The sequence below is a fragment of the Lutra lutra genome, chromosome 2 (genome assembly GCF_902655055.1).
Source record: "Lutra lutra chromosome 2, mLutLut1.2, whole genome shotgun sequence".
NCBI classification, from domain to species: Eukaryota; Metazoa; Chordata; class Mammalia; order Carnivora; family Mustelidae; genus Lutra; species Lutra lutra.
Genome location: NC_062279.1, coordinates 79,953,188 through 79,981,163, shown reverse-complemented (window position 1 = coordinate 79,981,163; position 27,976 = coordinate 79,953,188). Strand labels below are relative to the sequence as shown.

The following is a 27,976-nucleotide window of genomic DNA, read 5'->3' as shown; positions in this document are numbered from 1 at the left end:
TGCCCTCCTCATACCTAATTTTGTAGGTCATCTGGGAAAGCACTACTCTCTGGTCCCAAATCGTTTGGGTTTTGCAAGGGTACCATTCTTACCAGTATTTAAGTTTCTATTTGTCGCCACCACCCCTCCCCCCTTAGATGTCTGTTTTGAACTGAATATTAAACCAGACAAGTGTCTTTGCACACAGCTGCCTGCCCCCTCCTGCCACTCTTGTTTTATTACAAGTTTTTCTCCTCTGTTTTCCTTGCCTTCATTGCCATAAGCAGCCCTTTTGGGTGATTGGGCTCCACAAAACACCATTAAATTTTCATATTGTATTAACAGCTGAATAAAGTAGTCTTTTCATGTTATTTTTTTGCTCTCTAATAGCCATCTTTGCTGAGTTAGTTTTCTTTTGATGCTGATAGTGGTTCTTTCAACCCCCTTGTCAACTTTGATTCGATCACTTGTATTAGCTTCCTGCTCTATTAAATATGGAATGTGGAGCCGCACACACAGCTCTTTCACGTAGAGACGTCGCCACCGTGTGGACATACAGGATATTGCTAAGGAAGTTCTTTCAGCCTGGCTTCATTCCTCGGGTTACTAGTAAATTAAAACTTACATCTTTGACTTTCACTTTATTTTTTGCGGGGGTTGGGTCGGGTGGGGCATGAGTACAGGGGGAAAGAGAGGGACAAGCCAACTCCATGCTGAACTCAAAGCCCACTCCCTGCTCATCCAGATCTCACGACCCTATGATCCTGACCTGAGAGGAAACCAAGAGTCTGACGCTTAACCGACTGAGCCACCCAGGCGCCCCTGACTTTCACTTTAATACTACATCTGAGCTATTGTGTCTATTAAATTATTAATTAACTCATTAAGAATATAGCTGAGTGCCAATCAGGCATTGTATAGTGTATGTATTGGGGGTACTGGTGAGTGAGAGGAGTTTAAAAACTAATGGGGGAAGACTCCTAAAATAAATATTCTGATATTGGCAACTGCTTAATATGGGCATGTACAAAATGCTCTGGGAACTCCGGAGGAGAGTGACTCACTTTATTTCAAAGCTACTAAAACACTTCTCAGAGGAAGTGGTGATTAACCTGGAATTCAAAGGATGAGTAATGAGTTTACTAGATAAGAGGTAGTTTAGAAGCTGGAGCAGCACATTTGTTCAAGGGCCCTGAGGAATTGGTGGGAAAAAAGTGTAGTGTGGCTGAACTGGGTGAAGTTTGCTGTATAGGATATTCGGGATTAGGAGCAGAAAGTACAATTGTAGGTTGGACCTTTTGGAAAGGGTCATGATAGAAGAAAAGAGATAAAGAGAACTCATATTTTTTGTGTACTTAATATACAAGGCACTGCACAGATACTGTTTTTTTTTTTTTAAGATTTTTTTTTTATTTATTTGACAGATCACAAGTAGGCAGAGAGGCAGGCAGAGAGAGACAGGAGGAGGAGGCAGGCTCCCCGCTGAGCAGAGAGCCCGATGCGGGACTCGATCCCAGGACCCTGAGATCATGACCTGAGCCGAAGGCAGAGGCTTTGACCACTGAGCCACCCAGGCGCCCCAGATACTGTTTTGTTAAATCTGTGAAAAAGGTATCGACATCTTCATTTTACAGTGGAGGAACTAGAGTCTTAGAATTTAACTTCACAGGATCATATGGCTAGTGGGGAAAAAACAGATGTTCCCAAGGCTTTGCACTTTGCAGAGCAATATATTGCTTCCCTCACGTGCTATGCTAAGGGGTTTGGACTGTCCGTTGTTAGGGAACGGTGGGTTATGAGCAGAAGCCTGCCATGGTCCGCTCTACCTGAACAAATAGTAACTGAAATGGTGCCCAGTTTCCACCTGGTACAGCACACAGTTCCTGTCTAAAAGGAGGTTCAATGTAGTTGGAGGAGGATACCTAGATACCTCAGGACTAAGAATTCAATAGAGAAAAGTATAAAGTAGAATGAAATTAGATAAGTATTTTGGAATTTGGAAAATGATGAGTGAGAATGTTTTAATTAAGAAATAGGATGTGAGCCATTTCTTTCAGGTACAGTGTGATTAAGAAGGTGCAGAAAGGCAAACATCTCGGACAGATTGGCAGAGGTGGGATGGAAAGACAGGAAAGCAGCCAGTCAGCAGTGGTGGGTTTGTGTTGAGGAGTAGAAGGCAGTAAGGTGGGGGAAAGAGTGGCACCAGATTTCATGCTTACCTCTTCTCCATTATGTCAAGTCTGTACTTGCCATTTTGGTTTAGCCTTGGTTCTTAAAGGGCATCATTCCTTTTTTAATACTCCAGAGTCCTTCTATCTAATTATATTGGGAGTGAATTGATTATTTTGTAATGGTCTGTTTTTATTTTATAGTTTTTGTTTTGTTTTGTTTGGGTTTATTCATTTTCTTGCCATTGGTGAGATTTTAAAAAAAAGGCTCTCAGAGTATCTTGTCATACATCTAGGCTTTTGTGGCTTTCGTTTTATAGATTGCAGAATGCACTGTATTGGCATCAAATCAGCTGTCTGTTATAGTTCTTAGTTCAGCCTAAAAAATTATAGGTTTTTTCTACATGTCCAGTTTGGCTAATCAGAGAAACTTGTAACGTACTACTTTGCTGTATGTCCCTCTTTAATCTTGAGGTTTCTCTCTTCTCCCCATTGCTGGTGATGTTAAGACTTAGGTTATTTGGAGATGCTCGATCAGGTTTATTCTAAGATTCATCCTTTCCCCTTAGCTCATAACTTTAGCCCTTAGCTCATATTTTTAAAGCATAAAACAATTACTTGAGGAAAAAATTAAAATAACACTGGTGAATACAACACCTGCAGCATATTTACGTAGATAGTGGTAAGAGTTGTACTTTTTTTCCTTGCCGTTTGTTGTTGTTGGGGCTTAATACTGAGACAGTTTTTCTAAAGGTTTTTCAAAGTTGACAATCTCCATACATAAGAATCTCCTGGGATATTTGTTTAAAAGGCACTGTGATTTATCTCCCACCTAACAATCACAGCCTGTGGGTTTGGGTGGAATAAGTAGAGCCTGGGAGCGTGTATTCTTACTTCATGTCCCAGGTGATTCATATGCATATTAAAACTTGAGAACCTCTGGACAAAATCAATCCCAGCGTTAGTCCCACATAACTGTTATCGTTGTAGTCAGTCTTCTGTTAGCTAACCTTATTGCCAGTGTGTTTGTAAGTGAGGTCATGGATTCAGTTTGCTTACCCTTTAAGTGTAGAAAAGTTTAATGCTGTTGCTGCTAACTTCTTCATTTTTTCTTTTGAAAAAACATCATCACTTTGTATGTGTAAAATGCTATAAAACTTCTCGGGTAACGACAGCTGCACTGTGGGAAAGGAGTATTTGCGGACTTAGAAGGGAAGCAGGATACATCCCATCCTGAAACATTGCCTGCCTGAGGCATAATTGTAGATGATTTCTAACAAAGTCAGGAGAATTTTCTGGATGATTAAGACTATGTAAAACAGATTTTATGGTGGCATCTCACAGCAAGGAATTTTTGGAACACAAACCAACATGAGTTCTGGGGGGTGGGTGGGGGATGGGTGGGAAGAGAAGATGGGAGGGATTTTCTAGCTTACAGCTATTTCCAGAACATGTTAAAATAAAATTCACTGTTTTTGTTTTCTTAGTTCTGATGTGCTTACTTTTATAAAACCTGAATCTTTAAAAAAGAGACAACTCAAAGAAATTGCAGTGGTTGTATTTGGCATTTGGTGTAGTGTAAATGCATCCCAAATTCAATAAATGTTTGTTAATTGAATGATCATCCTCTGCCAATTCTTACGGAAGCAAATACAGCTCTTGTGAGTTAACATTTGAATTTTTTGGAAAAGGTAGAGGAAACAGTGCATCTATTAGGGAAACAAAATTATAGTAAGTGGAAAAGTTTGGGTGTACCAATTTCTTACCTTTATCTCAAGTTTTTTCTAGAGGAACCACCTCTAATTATAGGGTAATGAATGGGCATTCAGGGAGTCAGAATATATGGCTAGAAAAACAATGAATGTTTGTTATATTCTCTATGTCACATTTAATCTAGACCGTGGTGTATCATAAAAAGCTCTACAATAATTATTACTTGCATTTAATGAGCATTGTTCATTTAATCCTTGCAGTTGCTCTAGTAACTTGCCTAAGGCCACATAGTTAATAAGCAGTGATCTACCTTAACTTCCTGTTTTTCTAGATTTCATTTCTCTTGACCAACCTTTTGGTGATAAAGGGAGCATTGTAAGAGCAGATTAAGTTTACATAATAATTTCTTTTCATTTCAATGTTTTATTACTTGTTATTAAAATTTTTTAAAGCTATGCTTGCAATTCAGAGAACACACTTTCACTTGACATATATTAGAATTTAATAATAATGCTGTCACCATATGCTAAGAAAGACAAAGTTTTTCCCCCAAAACTAGGTAAATGATTGTAGATTGCAAAAGCTAATGATTAAAATCTGTAGAGAAAAGGATATGAGTTATTTCTGAAGTACAGTACTTTGCATTTTCATTTGAGAAATCGTTTAACGTTTATGGTTTCATTGGAGCTAAACTCTGTTTGACACTACTATTGTTCCTTTACATGATCATGAGGGCTTTCCATTGAGGACTAAGTAGTTGTGATATTAGTTAAGACTGGATTTCGGGGAAATGATGATCAACTGTTGATTTGTTTAGAAGCAGATAGCAAAATGAAAATGATTACATGATAGGGATTGGTGTATTAAATAACTATTCAGAATTGGAAATAGAATTTATTGCCCTTTAAAAACTTTTGGGATCTATTTACACCTTGCACTGACTCCCCAAAAAGGAGAAAACTTGGCGGGGGGTTGGGGGATTGAAGACTCCTTGCAACGCACTTGTGATTCGTTGTGATGTGAGACAAGTGTAGTATGCAGCTTCCTTGAACTCTTAACTGCAATGGGATAGGCTCTGTACTTCCTTCTAGCCCTTCCACTGGCTAGCATGTAAATACGCTGGTAAGGCTGGAAGCCGCCAGCTGAGAATATGATGTGATTGTTGTTGGTTGGGGGTGACTAAGCCACATAATAGAAAGAGCCTGAGTTCTCCATACCATGGAACTGTCATATCAGCTCTGGGCCTTTGTGCTAAGGCTGTTATTATGTGTGTGAGAGAGAAATAAACTCCCTCCTGGTTAAGCCATTACTATGTTTAGCTCCCCCCCCCCCCATAGTAGCTAAGCCTTTATTTTAACTTGTAAGTTTGGTGCACTTGACGGGATAAAATAAAATAACTTAAACACGGCAAAAAGCACAAAAGCTAAAGCACCAAACTGCAGGAAAAGATATTCACAGTACATGTTTTTAAAAAGGTTAATTTTTATCAAGTATTTCTCGATAAGAAAAAGTCCCCCAATTTAATAGAATGTTAGTTAAAGGTAGTAAACTGATTTCACAGGAAAAGATACAGCTCATGGAAATAAGAAAAAAGCTGCTCTCGTAATAATAAGAAGAAAAAGAAATGAAAAAAAAAATGTACCAAGATCTCATTTTTATAAGCAGATGAAAAGATTGATAAAAGGCCTGAATGGCAGAATTACTTATGCCCCTCAGTGGCTTACCCCTCACCTACTGTGCAGCAGCCACACCATACTGTCCCCCTCGCTCAGGCCATGTCAGCCTTTGCATTAACACTGGATCCTCCCCACCCTTTGCCTGGAATGCTGGTTTCTTAGGAACCCAGTAGGCTGTCAGTTCCTTTGCCCAAATGTGCTCTTCTCAGTGAGACTTGCCTTGCCCAGCCATTTGGAACTATAACACCCACCCTCCCATTTTCCTTAAACTATAGTAATTTCTTTCCCCAGAGCACTGATTTGCCATTTACCATTTCATTATTTTTCTTGTTTATTATCTGTATTGTCCCACCAGAATATAAGCTCCATAAGCGAAGGGACTTTTTGTTGTTGGTGGGGGTGTTCCCTGAAGTGTCCTAAGCACCTAGAATAGCCCTCCTCATAAAACTGTGAAACATTTGTTAAACTGATATAACAACTATACTATATATTAGTAAAGCTGTGTGGAAGTATACAGGCAACTTGCTGAGGACCTGCAGAGGACAGTCTGATACTCATCAGAATTATAGTGTACGTGCCCTTTGACCCAACAGTTGCACTTCTGGTTACCAGTTATAGTCAGTACTGTATGCACAGGGGTCACTCATTGCACTTTTGATTTATTATTTTTAAATAATTGCAAATGATTAAAAACAACAGAAATGACTGTCACTGGGGTTGCTTAAGGCAAATATGGCACATCCACAAGAAAGCTGTACTCTCATAAAAAGATCTCTAAGAGTGCAAAGGGAAGAACACTATAGAGTGTGCTGTCTTTCCATAAAAAGAAAGAAAAGACAGTAGAAGGAATAAGAATATATGTCCATTTTTCTGTGCATACACATAAAAAAATCTGAAAGAATATCCAACAAGTGTGGTAGAAAAATGTGGGAGCTTGGTAGACTGGAGAAAAGGTTTTGAAGACTGAATTTCACTATTCACTGTTCTATATTTTGATTTTTGAAGCAGGGGAAGTGTTTTCAGCCAAAAAAATTAAAAGATAAAACTCAGGATGGTAGGTGCAATAGGTCTAAGGAATATTTAAAACATTTAAATATACTGATAAGTATCTTTAGCTTATTTGGGAGGATAAAATATAATTTAAAAAATGAAATGGTGTTTTTATGTACTTGTTTTATGCTATTTCATCATTCTTCATGACTCTGAAAGGAAAATGGGTACTATACTTTGTACTATGTATGTTTTAATTTTGTTGTTGTCATAGATAATCATCTGATTTTATTATCTTTTTTTCCAGTCCTGATGATATTGGGACCTGCTGGTATATCCTTCTATCTGGTTCCGTGTTCATTAAGGAATCCATGTTTCTTCCAAGAAGCAGGTACTGTATAAATATTCTGTAATAGATTACCCATGAAGCTTAAAATCCTTTTGCAGAATTGAGTTCTTTTGTGGAATTCTTGTCTTCCTGTTTCCTCTTCTGCTGACACAAAGCAAGGTAGTGCCTTGGGGCATTGATCTTTAAGAAAGGACTATTTTACGTTTAATCACTGTTCCAGTCTCTTTAACCAAGAAATAGAAAAAAAGATGTGCTGGTGACATGTCCATTTGTTATAGGAATATACTGTCAGGCTGGTTTAGGGCACATTTATTCATCTCTGCCTCTGTAACAAGCAGTCTCATAAACATCTGAAGGGAAGCAAAGAAAGTTCACTGAGACCACCTGGGACCAGAAATAGAAAGCCAGGGACTGTCATCAACTTTTCTGCTTCTCAGGACCATATGGTCCCTCATTCTTGCATTTCTTTGTGGTCTGGCTTCCTGCTTTCTAAGGCTGTTAATGCCTTTCTTCCTGTGATTTTGGCTTGGATATGCTGACTGTTGATTTATGACTTTATGTTCTGAATGATTATGTCATTTGATGGTAGTGCCTATATCTTTTCTTTGGACTCTTTAGTCTACAGTCTGATTGGCTGGGCTTGGAACAGATGCGTACCTAGTTCCAATCAGCTATTACCAAAGAGGGTTAGGACTTACCTGTTACACATGTGGCCGCCTATGTTTAAGTTCGCTGATTGAGCGTGTCAGCCACTAAGTTTTACTCATTATTTTTCACCCCAGTTGTCTTTTGTTCACAATTGAATATTTTTATTTTGACTAAAGTGTTTAAAATTTTAACTGATGAAGGGTTCCCTGGGAGGCTCAGTCGGTTATGCCTCTGTCTCTTGATTTTGGCTCAGGTTATGATCAAGGTTGTGGGATGGAGCCCCACATTGGGCTCAGCACTGAATATGGAGCCTGCTTGGGATTCTCTACCTGCCTCTCCCCTCTACCTTGTGTGCCCGTGCACACACACTATCTTTAAAAAAAAAAAAAAAAAAAGAATAAATATCTTTATTTAAATTTACTAAATAAATATTTAAATAGGCAAAACTGATTAAAGCATAATGACCATCCACCCTTCTGTAACCAACTCTCTCACAAAAATATTAAAGCATATTCTTGAATAATTCTGAATGGGTCAGAGGAGATGTTAGGAATCTATTTTAAAGATAAGAACAAACTTTTATAAAATGTCAGAGTCAGTGAGACAGGGAGAGATAATTTATACAGGCCCAGATGTGGTACTAGAAGGTGTTGGGATGGGCTTTGCAGGCCAGAATATAGTGAACAAGTGCCAGAGACTCATTGCAGCTACTGAAAAACAATCTCTGGTGCAATTCCCAGGCCTCTTTGCCCTTCTTCTCTGAGAGCCGATCCGCATGCCTTGCTCTCTTTGGAAAATTGCCCCATGAGGGAGAGAGGCTCTGTTGCCTTTGTTTGTTGTTCTTATAGTAGCAGTAGTTAAAGTAATGGTGATAACGTTGGTGGTGGCAGTAGTAGTAATACAATGATGACAGAAAAATAGCTAAGGTTTTGATAGTGCTTTCTGTTTACTGGGTCACCATTTTAAATGCTAAATACGTGTGTGTATGTGTGTGTGTGTGAGAAATCATTTAATATTGCAGCTACCCTTTAGGTAAGTATAATTATCATCTGCATTTTATGACTGACGAAACTGGCAGGAGAGGATGGCGGGTGGTTGTACCTCCTAGAATTGTGCCTAGGAAGCCTGTAGTGTCCCTGTGAACCAGCTCCTGTAATTGTAGGAATTCTGTTTTCCAGAGGAATGGCAAATTGAGTAACAGTACTCTTCTCCTTCAAATACAGGACCTTCATTTTGGTCCCTTTTTGGAGACTTTGAAGAAGGTATAGGCAAACAATAATTAAACATTGTTGTATTTTTAAAATTATGTATAATTTTAATGTAAAAATTAATAATACTGTATAAATTAACAAAGATAAAGAGAAGGAAAAAGTCACTTATAATCTCCTATACAAGATAATCATTCTGTAATATTCTAGTGTTTTCCTGTCTAGTCTTACATGTATGCATTCCACATACTTAAGAGCATACTTAATAAACAATTTAATATCTTGTTTATTTTAATTAAAGACTATGTGCACCTATATATGTTGCCTTATAATATTAAAAACTCTAAAAGGCTTACACTTTATGCATACTAATGTCTGTTTAATTGTTCAGTTATTTGAACATTCCATAGTTAATAAATATAAAGGTACAGGTACATTTTTGATACTTTTTGTTATAAATATTGCTTTAATGACTGTGATTTGAAATTAACGCATCTTAAAAGAGAACAGAGGTTAGTGACTTCATTATTTTGATGCAAGGTCTGTTCTGTAAACTGAATCTATAGACTGAGGTCCTAGAACAGTGAAGGAGCCTGTGATGATCTTTTTTGACTACGAGCCATAATTAACTAGTTAAGTAACAGCTTGTTCTAACTTCTGGAGAGGGAACCTAATGTTCAGAAAACTGCTGTTCTAAAAGAAAGAGGACTTGCAGTTCAGACCTATTTTGTGAACACATTGGACCCTATGTCTAATTATTTAAAAAGATGACATAAGTTACTCTTTCTCTGGCTGGATGTCAAATGCTTGCAAGCCAGTACTTTAACGGGATAAAGGAAGGAATGGTGTTTCAGTCTGAATGACAACTAGTACTATATATAGGCTGTTTCTTCATGTTGCACCTGTGACATTTGCTCTAAGTTGTTTGTTTCCTTTGGCGATGTTGCCTTAGGAATAGTGCCGATACTGTTTTTATAAGGGGTCTCTGCTGGTGCTTTGCTAAAGGTTGACGTTAGTGATTCATATATATTTCTTTCTGCAGAGAATGTTGAGGTTTTATTAGAGGATAATATGGGCGGACATGTTAGTAGCAGTCTAATTTTATAAAACAACTAGTGCACAGATGATTCTCCTTGTTTACTGTATTTTTATCATGTTAGCCTGGAAATTGTTTATTCATATATATAATAAGTAACCAGCTCATTTGCTTAAAAGTTTCAACTCCTGTTGACAGCTAATTCAGCCTAAATAGTTAGTTTTGAATCAAAGTACTTTGAAAAACATTTTTATATTTTTAACTAATTCTTACGGGATTGCTTTGACACCTGATATCATCAAGTGAGAAGGATGATATATGTTGCAAAAAGTTTGTCATTTGACTTCCAGATTTCATTGCTTTATTAAATTCCTCAGTTGACATTTAGGTCAGCATTTTATGGTTTTAAAAAAGAAATTTTGGTGTTTTTTTTTTGTTTTGTTTTTTTTTTTTTTTTTTTTTTTTTAGATAAAGTTTCTTGCGGTTGCATACCTTTACTGTGATTGTTAAAACATGAATTTTTCTGTGATAAGAATTACAACATTTATGGAGTCTATTAATTCCTTTGGGACTATCAGTGACAACTTACTCTTTCCCATTCCAAGCAATTTAAGTGATATAAATGTTTTTATGAGCTTTATTATAAATCTTTTAGAAATGATCACCTTTTGAAACATTGGTATTTGTACAGGTGGCCGTAATGTCATTTATCATGCTGCCCTAAGATAGGGCTTAATTGTTATTTGGAGTAAAATTTGTAGTCTTGAAGCAACGTATGATTTATAGTAATGTTTTTCTTAGTCTTATTTGAAATAAATTCAGTTTCTTTGATCAGAAAGATGGTGAGCAGGGTAATTTAGGAATGCAGCAAAGGTTATTCTCATTCTCATTTAGTAAAATGTCAGAGGGGACATTTGTTACAGATGAATACAGTGTAAACTGGATGTGTTTTCCAGTACTATAAGCAAAACAGTGGCAGTCACTAAGTGGCACAGGTGGTGTCCATGGTAATAGTAGGTTGATCTGTTAAGACAGTGACAGGCAGAGGGTGGGGAAATATTTTGAGGAAGGAATTTTTACCCCCTAATTTTTTCAAAGGCATTGTTTGTAATAACAGTGAGGCTGGAAAGCAGTAGATGAAAATTGTCTTATATAAAGTTGCAGGTTTAGAAGTGGGTTTTTTTTTAATGTAATTTTGATTATTCTGCATAATGGGAGGAAAGATATTAATAATGCTCAGGGGTGCCCGGCTGGCTCAGTGGGTTAAAGTCTCTGCCTTCGGCTCAGGTCATGATCTCAGGGTGCTGGGATCGAGCCCCGCATCGGGCTCTCTGCTTAGCGGGGAGCCTGCTTCCTCCTCTCTCTCTGCCTGCCTGTCTGACTGCTTATGATCTCTATCAAATAAATAAATAAATAAAATCTTTAAAAAAAGATATTATGACCTCAGCCGCAGCAACATCTTCCTAGGAACATCGCCAAAGGCAAGGGAAGCAAGGGCAAAAATGAACTATTGGAATTTTATCAAGATCAAAAGCTTTTGCACAGCAAAGGAAACAGTTAACAAAACCAAAAGACAACTGACAGAATGGGAGAAGATATTTGCAAACAACATATCCGATAAAGGGCTGGTGTCCAAAATCTATAAAGAATTTAGCAAAGTCAACACCCAAAGAACAAATAATCCAATCAAGAAATGGGCAGAAGACATGAACAGACATTTCCGCAATGAAGACATCCAGATGGCCAACAGACACATGAAAAAGTGCTCCACATCACTCGGCATCAGGGAAATACAAATCAAAACCACAATGAGATATCACCTCACACCAGTCAGAATGGCTGAAATTAACAAGTCAGGAAACGACAGATGCTGGCGAGGATGCGGAGAAAGGGGAACCCTCCTACACTGTTGGTGGGAATGCAAGCTGGTGCAACCACTCTGGAAAACAGCATGGAGGTTCCTCAAAATGTTGAAAATAGAGCTACCCTATGACCCAGCAATTGCACTACTGGGTATTTACCCTAAAGATACAAACGTAGTGATTCGAAGGGGCACGTGCACCCGAATGTTTATAGCAGCAATGTCTACAATAGCCAAACTATGGAAAGCACCTAGATGTCCATCAACAGATGAATGGATAAAGAAGATGTGGTATATATACACAATGGAATACTATGCAGCCATCAAAAGAAATGAAATCTTGCCATTTGCGACAACATGGATGGAACTAGAGGGTATCATGCTTAGCGAAATAAGTCAATCGGAGAAAGACAACTATCATATGATCTCCCTGATATGAGGGAGAGGAGATGCAACATGGGGGGTTAAGGGGGTAGGAGAAGAGTAAATGAAACAAGATGGGATTGGGAGGGAGACAAACCATAAGTGACTCTTTTTTTTTTTTTATAAAGATTTTATTTATTTATTTGACAGAGAGAGATCACAAGTAGAGAGAGAGGCAGGCGGAGAGAGAGGAGGGAGCAGGCTCCCTGCTGAGCAGAGAGCCCGATGCGGGACTCGATCCCAGGACCCTGAGATCATGACCTGAGCCAAAGGCAGCGGCTTAACCCACTGAGCCACCCAGGCGCCCCCATAAGTGACTCTTAATATCACAAAACAAACTGAGGGTTGATGGGGGAAGGGAGGTTGGGAGAGGGGGGTGGGGTTATGGACACTGGGGAGGGTATGTGCTATGGTGAGTGCTGTGAAGTGTGTAAACCTGGCGATTCACAGACCTGTACCCCTGAGGATAAAAATATATTATATGTTTATAAAAAATAAGATTAAAAAAATTAATAAAAAGATATTAAAAATGCTCATTGTTCTATTGTGATCTAAATCAGTATATTTATGGAACTTTAATAGAAACTATTATATACTTCAGATTTTCTCACTTTTAAAATTGTCCCATCCTATGAATGCTGAGACCTATTTTGTAACAAAGTCATAATTTAATAACTTGGTTAATATGTTGTGTTTTGGCTGCTGGCTTCTTTGAAAGGCTGAGAATTTTAATGCAGGTATTAAAGATAGGCTCAGACTGTGCTTCTAAACTTTCACTTGCTCTTTGGATTGTTAGTGAAGAAGACATTAACTCACAGTATTAGAATCTTTTTCTAGTAATTTATCAATCATTTTACATTTGTTTGCAAAAAACAGAATGCTAGATATTGAAACATTATTGTTATAAAACTCTCTGTTGGGTTTACATTGATCACAATCTTGGGGGAAAAATGTCACTTTATTAAAGTGTTGAACATGATTTTCTCAATAGAAGCAATTTTATCATAGAAGCCTTCAAGGAAGGACCTTTTAATAGAAATGATCATGCAAACCATATTTAAGCATAAATACTATTTTTATTGCTCTGATAGGTAAAAACTTTCCATATTTTTTTATATAGAGAGCAGTTAGTAAAAAAACCCTACACTTTGTATCAGCAGCTATAAGTTTGAAGGAAAAGCTAAGCCCAAGGTAACCATAGTCTAGAAGCTTTGAAGATGCCAAGAAATGGGTTGTAATAAAAACTGGGAGCCAGAGGAATTGGGGAGAGAGGGGTGGAGGCTTCCAATATGTGGATATGAGTGTCTAGCTACCAGGTTGTCAGGCAGCAGACCTAGTGGGACAAGTAATCTATACACTCTAAGTATAGTAAGAGATTATGTCTGTAACTGGCAAAGCACTGTCCATAGAAACTGCTAAACATTGAAATGCCATCAACATTTAATGTTGGCTCATAGGTCCTTTTCATATTTATGGGTTATTCTCTCTCATTCTAAAATAGTTTTGGTAGACTTTAAATTTCGAGGCCTTTTTCCATGTCATTTCAAATAGTAGTTGAAGCTGAAATTAAGTAAGTCCTGCTGTATGGTCTCTGTATTAAGTTCTGGAGTATGCAAAAGAAGCAATATGGTCTACTCCCTGCTGTCACGTAATTTGATAGCTGGTTGGGGAGTTGAGGCTGTTTTCTGTGAAACATGAAAAAATTGCCTAGGTCTTCATTAGATAATACAGTGTAAACTGATCCAGCAAAGACCACACAAAATGCAGAATCCCTTCCAAGATTAGTGGAGTTGTAATGTATGTGGTAATCAAGAGTAACTCAGAAGGAAGTGAATTTTGAGTTAGGTTTATGATTCAGATTGTTGAACAGTGGTTGCAGAGGAAATCTGGACACAGTAAAGAGCATGAGTGATGGCACAGAAGCAGGACTGAAGGAGGGCAGTTTATACATAAACAAAAGCTTGTGTGGACAGAGTAGAATAGGACCCCTTATCTAGAACAGACATAACACTTTAGGGAGTGAACTAGTTGCAGAAGCATTGGTGATGGTGGCATTACTGAGAGGTCTAGTTTACAAAGCTACATAAATCAGTTGGAAAGGCTAGGATTGTTGGTAAGGTAGGTGTCCTGTAACATTGACAAGAGGTTGGGAGAAATGCACACGTCATTTATCTGTATCATGTCGGCTGTGTCCATTTACAAGTAGTGCTTCTCTTTCATTGATACCAAATGTATCCACGATTTCAAAATTAAAATTATGCTATGGTACTCTCAGTAATCACATTTTAAATTAGAGCTGGCAGCTATAATGAGGATAAGTGGGGAAACAAGACATTTAACTAATCAGTTCTGAGAGGCTAAAATACTATTCTCATTATGATTCACATGACAAACAATGAGCTACTTGAGTTTAAAAATCACGGGCCTTCTTTCTGCTTGCCAGTGCTACATGATAAGTTAATTGATTGCTCTGAAACTTGCTAGTGTTTTTCAGTAATAGAAGAGGGTGAAACAATGGAAGAATGATTCTGTATTTACGTGATCGGGACCGAAAACACAAATATTCCTTATTTCATGTAAAGAGCTGTATAGGATTAGAAAATCATATTCTTGAAAGACAAGTGTGTTATATGGTGCCTTATTGGAGATGAAATATGGCTTTTAGAAAATAACTCACTGGTAGATCACGTTATGGAGGGGTAACTATTGAATATTAAATATATCCAAATGGTATATAGGGAAGGTGAAGATCAGAGTTCTGGAAATTATATATTACAGGTAAGATTTACCTTCAGTTAGTGGCCAAATCATAACAGTGGTGGCATAGATCAACCATGGAAGAGAAAGTAATGTATTGGTCCTATATACCTTCCTTCTCACATGATGAAATATCAGTAACTTATAAGAGGATTAAATTACATGATATGTAAGTTTTCCAGAAGTTTTTTTTATAGCCAGCATTACTAAAAGTTTTTTACTTCTTTAAAAGAAAAAATTGCCCCTCCCACCTTTCCTCCCTTCTTTCTTTCCTCTCTTCTAAGAGAAACCATAAGATTTTATTTAATTCATGTTTGGAATATTCTGAAGTTAGTGGATGATAGAAGAATTAGTAAGGGCTAATAAGTTATAAGAAACACTTATCTTAGACGTTGTCTCATACAACCTATTACCAGTTATTTTGCAGAAGCCTAGTGATTGGGGTCTGTAGATGGTTAGGCATGGAATCATAGAAATATACTTAAAACAAAACAAAACAAAACAGAGAGCTGGGGATAAGGGGTCAGGAGGAAGGAGAGAGAGAGAATCTTAAGCAGTCTCCACGCTCAGATCGGAGCCCAAAGTAGGGCTCAATCTCATGATGCTGAGATCGTGACCTGAGCTGAAATTAAGAGTCAGATGCCTAACTGATTGAGCCACCCAGGTGCCCCAGAAATATACTTCTATTTTAACTTATAAATGTTCAATTGATCTATAAATATAAACACACACACACATATACTTGCATATATAATTAAAATATACACATATATGCATGAATGTAGGTGTTTGTGTGAATCAGTTTCCTATCAGTCTTCTACAGTTATTTTGCCAACAGCTAATCCAGTGGCCGTTTTTAAAAAAACTGACATGCCCTGGGGTGCCTTGGTGGTGCAATTGATTAAGCATCTGACTCTTGGTTTTGGCTCAGGTCATGATCCATCCAGGTCATGAGATCAAGCCCCGAGTAGGGTTCGTGCTCAGTGTGGAGTCTGCTTGGGATTCTCTCTCCGTCTGCCCCTCCCCACTGCATTCGCACACTCTCTCTCTTCCTTTCTCGCTAAAATAAATATAAAAAAAAAAACTGACATACTTTATTGAGATAAAGTATAAGCATAAGCTTTTTACTTCTTAGATTAAGTAATGTAAGTTAAAGAGATAGTTACCAGGAATAATGACAAATGTGTTTTTCTTTTGAAATGTTAGTCTATTAAACCTAATCACTACAAGCCAGTGTCTTAACAACTTCATATTTTAGGAGAATTGTTTACCAAAATGGTTACCAAAAGTGATGAGCATAATGACTAGAACTTATTTGTAGCACCAAACAGTACCCAAGGCTATTAGTTCTGTCCTTTTAAGGTAGTCTTCAACTTGATGCTTAATTAGTATTAATGAGTCCTATCCACCTCTCTCTTAAATTGCTGGTCTTCAGTTATATATGTGTATCCTTCTATCTTATTCATTCTACAAATATTATTGAGTTGCCTCTGTGTGCCTGCCTAGAATACAGTGTTCAAACACTGAGATCCTGCCTGTGTGTCAGCAAAGCCAAGAGGTAAGTGTTTGAGAAGGTCAGCTTGTTTGGTGCTGCAAGGAGTTTGACCAAGGTGAGAACAGAGACGTGACCTTTGGATTTAGCCGCTGGCAGGTCATAGGTGACCTGAGTGAACCAGTCTCAGTGAAATGGTGGAGCTCGTTGGTGGGGGGACAAAGGGAAAATAAGAACTGGTAAAAGAGTAATTTCATCATTACAGGAAATTTCATTGTGAAGAGGAGCAGGGAAATGGGGTGGTGGCTGGGTGTTGTTTGTGAGGTAAAGAGAGTTTTGTTTCTGTAAAACTAGACGATGCTAGTGTGTGTTTGTATGTTGATAGAAATGATCCTGTAGAGAGGGGTAAATGGGTAATACCAGAAAGAGGAGAGGTAATTGAAGAAGTGGGTGAGATCCACAAGGTGGGGAGGTGTTAGCTTTGGAAAGAGTGAAAGAGCTTCACCTTCTTTGCAAGCTTATGATAAAAGCTATAAAGGTCATTGGGTAGATTTGGGAGTTCAAGAGCGGGTATTAGAAGTTTTGACAAAAGAGAGAGAAGTTGTGAAACAAAGGGAGTGTTGAGTGCCCATTTGATATTTGTGGTCATAGATGTATGTGTGTGTGTGTTTCCTAGGAACTTTGGGCTGTTTAGGGGCAGGCATGGAGAAGCTGGGTGGTTGGGTGTTGCTAGGGTTTGTGGTTTGTCAGTGCATATAGTAAAGGGAGAGGTGGGAGCAGGAGTTAAGGGTCTTTTTGGAACACCAGTCCTTAGGTGGATTTGCTCCAGGTCCCTTGAACTCTAGATAGCATACATGTAAAGTAACAAACACCTACAAGTGTGCTTGACTTCCTGCTTTTTCTGTCTAATAATGGCTTTAATAAATAGCTTGTCACACACTCTAGAAATTTCTGTGAATCTTAGTTTTGACCTCTCTTTTCTACCTTCACAATTTTTTTTTTAAGCAAATACTTCAGAGTTAGAAATGACAGTATCTAGCAAATCAGCTCTCCATCACCACTGGCAGTGACTTTGTTCAGATGTCACCTGTGCTATTAAAGCAGCTCCCCGTGGGGCGCCTGGGTGGCTCAGTGGGTTAATAAGCCTCTGCCTTCGGCTCAGGTCATGATCTCAGGGTCCTGGGATCGAGTCCCGCATCGGGCTCTCTGCGTGGCGGGGAGCCTGCTTTCTCCTCTCTCTCTCTCTGTCTGCCTCTCTGCCTACTTGTGATCTCTCTCTGTCAAATAAATAAAATATTAAAAAAAAATAAAGCAGCTCCCTGTATGCTTTCAGTACTTCTCCCATAGTGTCACCATATCGTTGTTCAAAGCATTGAATTCTTCTCCTTGATCCTTCGCATAATGAGCTTAAATGACCGTCAACTGCCAAACAGAGAAAATCCAGACTTCTTAGTGGTATGTTTAGGGTAGTGCAAAATGTCTCCAACCTACATTATTCCTTCTACCCACTCCAGATACCCAAGCTGATCATTATAATCTGAGCATACCTTTGCAGGCTGTTCTCGCTGTCTGGGATGTCCGTCTCATTGTGGCTCCCTTCACTCCCACTTCTCCTCATCCGCTGGTGAAAACAACATATTTTCTTCTCTACGAATCCTACCCTTGTATACCTGTTGGGATTAATCATTCCCTATCCATACTCAACTGTAAGACTTTTTGAAGGGCATGGGTTGTGTTACTCGTTTTTGCATTCCCATTTGCCTAGCACATAGTAGCCCTTTCATAAGTATTTGTTAAATCATATTGATTCGGGATCATATCTTAACTTGCACTTTAAGAAAGAGTTTACCAATATTATGCTAAGATCCTCCCTTTTAGAAATAACTTTTCAATAACCTATGATGTATTGAAAGTCTAGTTAGTATTGAGACGATAAGTCTGGGAAAAGAATGAGGCTGCAACACGACGGAAGGAGGGAGTCTGGGGATGCTCATGAGAACCTCGTTCTGGCCAGTTTGTGCAAGAGTGCAGAGGATGGGGAGAAGAGCAAACAGTGTCTCGTCGAATATCATTTTGCTTCCTGCATTAGTTACAGTTAGTTTTGGTTGTGTTAGATGATGGCATAAACACAGCAGGAACTACTTTTTTTTTTTTTTTGGTCACAGACAAGAACCCTAAAGGTAGATGGTCCATGATGGTCTGTCTGGTGGCTTCACAGTGTGAAAAGGTTATATAGACTTTCATCCTTCTTCTCTACTTGCTTACACATGGCTGCTGGATGCCAGCTGTCCTGTCTGCAGTGGGACTAGAAGCGGGAGGAGAGGCAGAAGAACAAAAAAGTTAGCTTCCATCTCTATCAGATTCTTGAAACAATGTCTCTTTTTATATCACGTCCAGAGGTACTTACATGGCCACTTCAGGTTACCCAGGAGTCTAAGACAAGGTAGTCTTTTATTCTGCAATGTAATGTGCCCGCTAAAAATAATAATATAAAAATATCACTCTAAGGAGAAGGAGGAAAGGGATATTGGAGTAGGCCACCAGCAGTCTCTGAGACATTTGCTCTTTAGTTTCCCCTCACATTCTCTTAGATTGTTACTACTTTTCATTGTTGGATCATTCTTTCCCTCAGCCCGAGGATCGTATTCTTCTTCAGCTTATTCACGCTGTTTCAGGGCATACATCATCTATAATTTCTACTTGTCATATGTAAAGTTGACTCGAGTCCGCGTATCCCCATGACACACACATATAAGGTAAAGATATATATTAAAGATTTTAAGGAAATGCTCGGTAGAGTTCCAAATAAGGCAAATAAAATTAACAGACATGAGCTTGATTTGATTACAGCTGGAGATATTGAGGGGAGAGTTTAGTTGCACTTGGTAAAAATATGTCCTGTGTTAAATTTGAAATAAGGTAGATGTTTAAATTAAAGGACTGGAGTAAACATGTAAAAGATACAGTGGACTGTATTAAAATGTTCCCCTTCAGGTATTAGTTGTACTTGCTGCTTCAAGATGAAGCATGTTCATTCTGGAAAGCTAACATGATTCTGAGCATTTTCTAGATCAATCTTACCACTTCTTAAATCATATTCTGACGTACCTGATGCACAGAGCAAAACTGTTCTCTAGAGAGGGAGTTCAGTTGCTGGATCAAGTTGGGAATTTGGTTGCTATAACTACAACTTCACAGATATAAGCACAGGCTTTCATAGTCCTTGGAAAATTGGCGTTGGTAGTGTCTTAACAAAGTAAGTAGCCTTAAAGAGAAGGACTCTGATGCTTTTGTTTGTAGTATAATTGATATGATATCCCAGGTCATCTGATGCTCGAAATCTTCAATCAGGGAATTTGTCATTTGTGATCCTTGGTGTAAATGAGTGTGTGAGAGTTCAGCCTAGACATGTCCTTCTATGTAGTGATGTTTGGATTTCTCTTGCAGAAGTAAATGTTGTATTTCATAAGGGTTTTAGAGTCTGGTATGTGTGTCAATGAAATACAATATTTTTCTCTGTAAAAACATGGGTTTGCTTATCTATTGCTAAGTGTAATGGAACTCATTTGTGCCACAGTTATTTTGTTGGGGGTTGGGGGGGTTGGTTTGGAGGGATGGATGAGTTAGCATTTCACCTGTGTGCATTCAAAGTGTCTTATAATATGTATCAACTAATTTTTTTTTTTTTAAGAAGCAACCTTTCAGTATTGGGAACTCTAACAGAAAATAGGAGTAAGAATGTTATTACTAAGAGAAAAATTGTGATATGAAACAAATTATACTTGGTGAAATTGGAGTATCTTTATTAAAATAAAGGTTTCCAATTAATCATAGTTTAGGGACACCCTCTATTTTATTTTACTATGAGTTAAGTTATATATATGTACATATATGTATAAAAGGCAACAATCATATATTTGAATGTTAACGAAAATGACTTTATATTATGTACTGCACTTGATTTTTTCACTGTACTGGAAATTGTTTAAAAGAACCTCAAGAATTAAGATAATTGAAATAAAGTAAAGTAGTAGCTTAGATGTGTATTACCATCTTTATATTAGAATTTAAATAAATGTAATGTATGCTTAAAAATTACCCTCTATATTTATTACTGATGAGACTATTGAACTGTAAGTTGAAAATATTAGAAGTTTTTTTATTTCCTTAGATGTTTCTTTGTTTGCCTCTTATCTATGGCTTTATAGAGGTTATGTGTTTTTTGCAGTGAAATACAAAATATTTCTGTATTTCATGTCATGTGTTATAGATCTATATAAACATTAAATAAACCATATTTTTCTAGTTAAACATTTATCTAAATATTTTTAGTCCCATACTTCAAGATTATTTTTACTTTTTCTTTTATTGATAACCTATTCTGTGTTCTATAGCTATAAACTGCTTAGTTTGTCAGCTTTATTAAGATAATGTTTATTTCTTAATTTAAACATTTTTAGGTAATTTAAAATATTGAGGCAGTGGTCAAAATCTGTCACTTTCCTATGTTTTATTATTATTATTATTTGCTTTATTAAGATGAATTTAGAAAACCATCATTGAGTATACTTTAGTTTTACAAGTGGGAAACTTCATTCTAAATCCTATAGAAGACACAGTGTATCTATGTCTATACTTGTATTTATCTAGTCACAGAGGTCTCCTGCTGCCAAGATGGTTTATATAGTCTGAAGTAATGATTACTTAATTGTTATTCAGAATCTTTAGACCATTTCAGTTTACCACTTTGTCACCTGATATGATTTTTAACTTATATAATTTTGGAAGCACAGAATGAAGAGTTATCTGTGAATAGGGTCTTCTAGGTTTTATAATCATTATCCCATTTAAGTGAACTTTTAAAAATTGAAGTATGATTGACATATATTAAGTGAACTTTTTAAAAAAGATTTATGTATTTATTTGGGGGGGGCTGAGAGTTGGAGGGTGAGGGCAGGGGGACAGGGAGAAAGAATCTCAGACAGACTCCCTGCTGGACATAGAACCCTATGTAGGTCTTGATCCCACAACCCTGAGATCATGACCTGAGTTGGACGATGAACTGACTGAGCCACACAGGTGCTCCTGTTAAGTGAACTTTTAAAAACCTTTCTGTATAGTTAATTTTGTGTGTGGAAACATCACTGTGGCTAAAGTGGGGATTTTTTCCCCTTGATTATCTATGTCAGAGTATAAAGTAATTCTAGTTTTTCAATATAGTAGAGAAGAACTGGCTGCTAACTACTCTGACCCGAGAAGTATGAGTTTGATTTTTCCGAAGAATGTGCTTGTGGGATGAAAGTAGAAAAGACATTGGATTAGAGTCCTTGTGTTTGGCAATAAAGGATGGTTAGCGATAACATGGGGCAGGATTATGAAAAGTAATTGACCAAGGCAGAGGTTTCTAAACTGGGCTAGTTAGTAGATTCACCTGGCTTAGGATGGGTAAAATCCTGAATCCCAGGCCCTAGAGATTTTCATTCACTGCATCTAGATTGGTCCTTACACTCTCATTTTCAAAGTTTATAAGCGGGTGGTCAGTCAGATTTGAACTGAAAGGCTGGGCTAATGGCTATGACACTGATGTGTAACCACTGAAGTTTACAGATCGATAGAATGAGAAGATCATGGAAGATCTGACAGAGTTGGGACCAAGATAGGAACCCTATCTCAGTGGCCTTGGTATGCCAAAGTAAAGGGCCTGATTATTACTTTCAGGAAAATAGAAGTCTATGGGTCACATGTCACTATAATTTAGAAGGACTAATTGACAGAATTTAAAGACTGAGAGAATTTAAAGATGAGGGAATATAAAAAATTTACAGATGAGGGAAAAGTTGGAGTGAAAAAGGTTCCAGTGCTTGAACTTGCATGTCTGGTAGTGTGATGCCTTTGCCAGCTATAACCAAATCTGGAAGGAATGAAATGGGTGGATATCAGAGTTGAAATGAATATATTTGATATTAGGCATGTTGTAGTACATGCTTTGACAGGGAGAGCTATAGGAGGTATGCAGAGAAGCTGGGCATTGAGTCACTTGAAACATTTTGGAGATAGGATAGTGTAGGGTGGAAGGGTAGGTAAATAGGAAGAAAACAGAAGCAAAATTAGGTGCTTATAAGGTCAGAAGTCTAGAGGGACAGACTTTTGACAAGTAAAATTTTGCTGCTCATTTCAGTGCAAAATTATCTCATGGCTGGTTTTAAGCAAACCATGCAATATGTTGCCAATTCTCATATAAAGTGGATGCCAGATTTCATAAATTCTATTTTTTTTTTTTGAGAGTGAGAGTGTACAGGGAGGAGGGTAGGGGTAGAGGGAGAAACAGAATCTTAAGCAGGCTCCACATCCAGCACGGAGGTTGACCTGGGGCTTGATTCATGACCGTGAGATCATGACCTGAGCTGAGATCAAGAGTTGGATGCTAAACCAACTGAATCACTCAGGCACCTGCATTATATTGAATTTTGTAAGCAAGGTAGTATTAATCTTTTGCAAAACATAATTTGAAAATGTTGGTTTGGGTTCCTTCCAATTTTTTGCTTCTTTCAACATTCATGAACATCTGCTTATGTGGACATATGTTTTTATTACTTTTTGAAAACCTAGGAGTAGAATTGCTGGATTATATGGTAAATGTGTGTTTAGCTGTATAAAGAACTGCCATACCGTTGTCCACAATGGCTGTAACATTTGCATTCTCAACATGTAATGAGAATTCTGGGTGTTCTACATCTTCCACAACCCTCGGTATTGTCAGTGTTTTTAATTTTAGCCACTCTAGTGGATATGTGGTGATAATCTCACTGTGGCTTTATTATGCATTTCTCTGAAATGTTGTTGAGAATACTTTCATATGCTTATTGGCTATTCAGATACTTTTTCTGGTGAAATATTAGTTCACCCATTTAAGCAAATTTTTAAAAGATAGGATTTTGCCCACTAAAAAGTCTTACTGGAATCTTTCTTCTGTTCTATTGATCTACAGTCAGTTCTTAAAAAAAAAAAAATTAAAAGTTTTTTTATTTTTTAAAGAGAGAGAAAGAGAGAGTGAGCATGGTGGGGAGGGTCGAAGATGGGGAGGGGGGGAAGAGAAACTCAAGCAGACTCCTTGCTGAGGGTGGATCCTGAGCCAGGGCTCTATCTCCTAACCCTGAAATCATTACTTGAGCCTAAAGCAAGAGTCCGACGCTTAACCAACTGAGGCACCCAGGAGCCCTGATCTACATGTCATTTCTTATATCAATACCACATTGTCTTCAATTGTGTAGCTTTATGTTAGCTTTTGAAATCATATAGTATAAATCCCCAGCTTTGTTCTTTATCAAAATTGTTTTAGCTCTTTTATGTCTTCACTATTTCATATAAATTTTGAAATGGGCATATCAGTGTCAAATGTTTGTTAGGATCTATAGATCGATTTGGGAAGGTTTATTCTCAACAATAGTGAGCCATTCACACCATGACCATGGTATATTTCATAATTTATTTACATCTTATATTGTTTCCCTTCACATGGTTAAGTATCCTTTTGTAATTTTAAGTGTATAGGACATGTGCATCCTTCATTAAATTTATTCCTAAGTATTTCATTTTTGATGATAAGTAGTAGGTTTTTACTATTTCGTTCTATACTATAAGGGAAGATCTGAAACAGATTAATCAATATCTTCTACTTAGTGGTAGAATTAGAACAAGTACTTAATAAAACGAGGTAAAACAAAATAAATACGGCTTATGAGAGATATCCACATTTTATTCAAATGAATTAAATTGGTTGGCATTTTATTACTTGATATCTTTGTAAGAAATTACATCTAAGTGTTGAGTTTATGCTTTTCTTATAAATGTGTTTTTTTAACTTCTAGGAATTTTATGAATGTGATATTACTCAAATGACCTGTGTTTTTGGGTCCTGCCTTACAAGGACATACCTACTATTTCAATCTGGTATGTTCCAGATTTGGGGGAACTTAGTGGCTTGGTTTTGGTGCCATTCATGTAAGCCTTTAAAAAATACCAGATGCCTGGTTGAGACCTTGTTTGATTTTTTTTTTTTTTTTTTATTTGACAGAGAGAGAGAGAGATCACAAGTAGGCAGAAAGGCAGGCAGAGAAAGAGGAAGGGAAGCAGGCTCCCTGCTGAGCAGACAGCCCGATGTGGGGCTCGATCCCAGGACTCTGGGATCATGACCCAAGCTGAAGGCAGAGGCTTTAACCCACAGAGCCACCCAGGTGCCCCTTGTTTGATTTTTGAGAACAGTTCCGTTTCTTCCTAGTGAAGTGCAAATCTGAATCATTTATATGAATTCATCTACCATTTTTCTCATTAACAAGTTACATTAGATACATTAACAAATTACGTAGATCTGTTTGGTTACTTCTTAGTGTAAATTGTTTATTTTACCTGTTTAATGAATTTTATGAAAATTATATCATTTTTAGATGAGATGGTAGAGCTAAGCTTCTTGGTCTCTTCAACTCCTACATGATGAGCTTTGCACAGTGAAATGGTGAACATTTAACAAAGGCATTTTGGATAAGGCTTGTGTCTATATGCTGAGGGGGAAAGCTGTTATGGACCATAACTTTTATACAAACTGATCAGCTGACATCTGTGTACAAAGCACTGTGATCAGCAGAGACCTGTTTGTGCCACTGTGTAGACAGATAGCAGCAGATCAATTTAGCTGAGCTGTTCTGTAGCAGTTCGGTCACGAGGACATAGACACTACCAAAGTGTAGTCATCATCACACCACTGTCCTTTGCTGATTTAGATGGTGGCAAGAGAGAAAAACTGCTTGCTCTTCACCCCAGTACAGCTGAGGTAAGATCCACCTTTTTTCTCTTGAAGGGATAAGCAAGACCAACAGCAGCCTCTTTAAACTTTTCCCACATTGTTTTGATTTAAATTTATGCTATTTTTTTCCATGATAATTCCTCAAGCCAGGTATACAATTCAGCATCCCTTTGGTGGAGAGCAATGTGTGGAGTACAGCTGAGATAAATTCTACTCACAAAATTGCATTGCTGAGCCCATCTAAGCATTTGACCTTGAAGACTCACAGGAAAGCAGACATTGCAGATTTGCCTACCTGCCCTTGACTTACAAGAGAGTAGTAGATAGTGAGTTAATAGAAATTGATAAACAGCGTCTGTCAGGCAGACGCTGAGGTCATGAGGCTGGTATGCGGAAGCAGTGCCCATACAACATGCGTAACACAGGACTGCAGCCAGGAGGGGTGGGTGGGTCATCGAAGCAGGAAATTAGCCTTCAGAAGGCATGTTGGCTTTCTGCACAAGCTACAGCCGCATGGACTCACTGAGAGAAAACACACAGGGAAATGGGGAGCGCTCACTGCTGCAGAGAAAAGAGCTCCTGTAGAAGGGGGCAGCGCCGTTGCTGCTGCTGGCGCTTCAAAGATAATGAAGACAGTGAAGGTTAGATCGTTTATTTTTAAATGAATTAAAATGTTAATGGTACCAAGAGCAAATGTTCAGTACTTCTCCCATAGCTCAATAGACAACAGGCTGCGGAGGAATGCACAGAGAGAAGACACAGCTTATGAGGCCTTCGCTTGAGATTGTTTTCTTGTTGCTCTATTTTAAGCAAAGGTTAAATGTTGAGATTTGCTGTGGGGCGGTCCACCTCTGTTAATTTGTGCAGGGTGATGGTTGGTAGAACATCTCTAAATGAGTCTTGAAAGAAATGGAGAGACTCAAGTGTATATTTAGTTTTCCCAAATAGTTACTTTTGAAATACGAGCTTGTTAAAGGCCATGCTTTAGAAACAATTAGTAGTTTACATACACATAACTTATATGTGTACTTCATGTGTGTGTGTTTTTGTTTTAAATAGCTGTTACCTTTTTTTTTTTCCTTTTGGTTAAACTAATGAGTGAGGACAAAATATTTTAAAAGATTAAATGCATTTTTATGGTAAGTTTTTCAGGCCATATTCCTTTTATACTTAGATTAAAACTTACTCCTTAATGTTCTACTGATTGAGAGTGGGACTGATGGCATCAGCAGTTACTTGTTAGATTTTTCCCCTTAAAGTTAATTGCTATTCTTCTATTTCAAGACAGGGTCATGTGAATATTTTTTTGTGAGCCCTAAGTAATAGGTTGATTTTGTTTTAGGAGCATCATGTTCAATCATTTATTTAGATTCTTTGGAGGGAAGTGAAGTTTAAAAACTACTTAGAAATATGTATGAAAAATTGGTATCTTGGAATATAAATCATTTTGTAAATTGGGATTGCCCACCAGTATAATCTCAGTTTGACTGCTGTGTATTCCCTCACTGGGTGTAGCCTGACATGAATAAGTTTACATTCCAATACTGAGGAATTGCATTCCACTGAGTAGTTCTGACGTACAACAAGAATGTGGAGGCCCACACAAAGGGCAAGTTTAAGGACAGTGATAGAAGCAGCTTCTGTATTCAGCAACTGCCTTTCGTGGAAACTTACACTGGTGGAAAGTGCTCTTGACTCAACTTGGGTGGGGAAAATGTGGTCACCGAAAGTTAAAACAGGACGGCCTTACCAGAGTAAGATCCCTCAATACCCTGTCTGGTATATTATAACCAAAGGTATTTATGAAAACTAGGTAAGCCTTTATATTTTCAAACATTTGTGCTTTCTGGTTATGAGTCTTGAAAGAAAGCTTATCAAGCTCTTAAAATTTTCTCTATTTTACATTATGTAGAAGATGAATTGCTTTTAGTAATTTTTTTGTCTGTGTATTTTTAGTACTATAAAGTCATTGCATTTTGCACCTGTAAAAGTATTAAAGTTAGCTTATTTCAATTTTACAACAATTTGTGATTCTTAATTTTAAATTTGTTCTGTACAAAAACTTAATGGGAATGAAAATCAGGATTGTTAAACTGTTTTTGGAGCAACCATTCCTAAATTGGTTGTACTTAGGGAATATGAGCGTTTAGGAATAATCTGCTTGTTATGCCCCAAGTGGTCTTTTCCATAATTATCTGTGTGAGCATAACTTTTTTTCTTTGTAATAGCTCAGAGAACCAGCAGATTGACCAAAAGTGAACCTGCATCACTTTTAGTTGTCATCTTTGATTGTTTAATAAAAGATGATTAGGGCATTCTGAAGTTACATTGAGGTTAATATTTGAAAGCCAAACTGTACAGCATATTCATACAGAATAGTTTTAGAAGAATTTAAAATAGCCTGGAGTAATTAAATTTTCATATTGCATAGAACCAGAAGACTAGCAGCATTCTTAAAACACACGTAGCATACTTCTTCCTATCTCCCTATCTCTTTCTTTTTGACTTCATGGACTCTTGTGAAAGGCTGCTATCTAGTATAGAAAGCGCTAACAAGTTTTTAAATATTCAGATCAAGTCTCATTGATCACTGTTACCCACACTTTTCTTGATTTTGAACGTTATCATGCATTTTGTATTTGTATTTATCTGTATACACAGAAAGACTGAAATGATCAGAAGATAGGAATTTTTAAAACTAATTTAATTCAAAGTTTAAAAATAAGCTTTGTAACTTTGTGACTTGTGACTAAAAATTAAGTTTAAACTTTAAAAATATCATTGTTTATCATGGTGTGTGGTATTATGAGTGCCATTTCAAAGAAGCAGATGTTCTACTAGTTGAAGTTCTGGCAGCAGCTGCCTGAAAAAGCTTG

General features: G+C 37.5%; 1 protein-coding gene across 13 annotated transcripts in view; it reads left to right on the top strand.

Moving 5' to 3' along the window:
* The window catches only part of RAPGEF2 (Rap guanine nucleotide exchange factor 2), a 241,963-nt gene that overhangs the window by 89,824 nt on the left and 124,163 nt on the right, over nucleotides 1-27,976 (top strand). For 11 of the 13 annotated variants that reach the window (XM_047717786.1, XM_047717781.1, XM_047717776.1 and 8 more), the window contains exon 4: nucleotides 6,834-6,917. In XM_047717786.1, coding sequence (XP_047573742.1) covers nucleotides 6,834-6,917 — 84 coding nt within the window. Of the gene's footprint in view, nucleotides 1-6,833; nucleotides 6,918-25,591; nucleotides 25,742-26,762; nucleotides 26,914-27,976 lie in introns of those variants that run through there. The other 2 variants (XM_047717788.1, XM_047717787.1) reach the window with 2 other exon arrangements.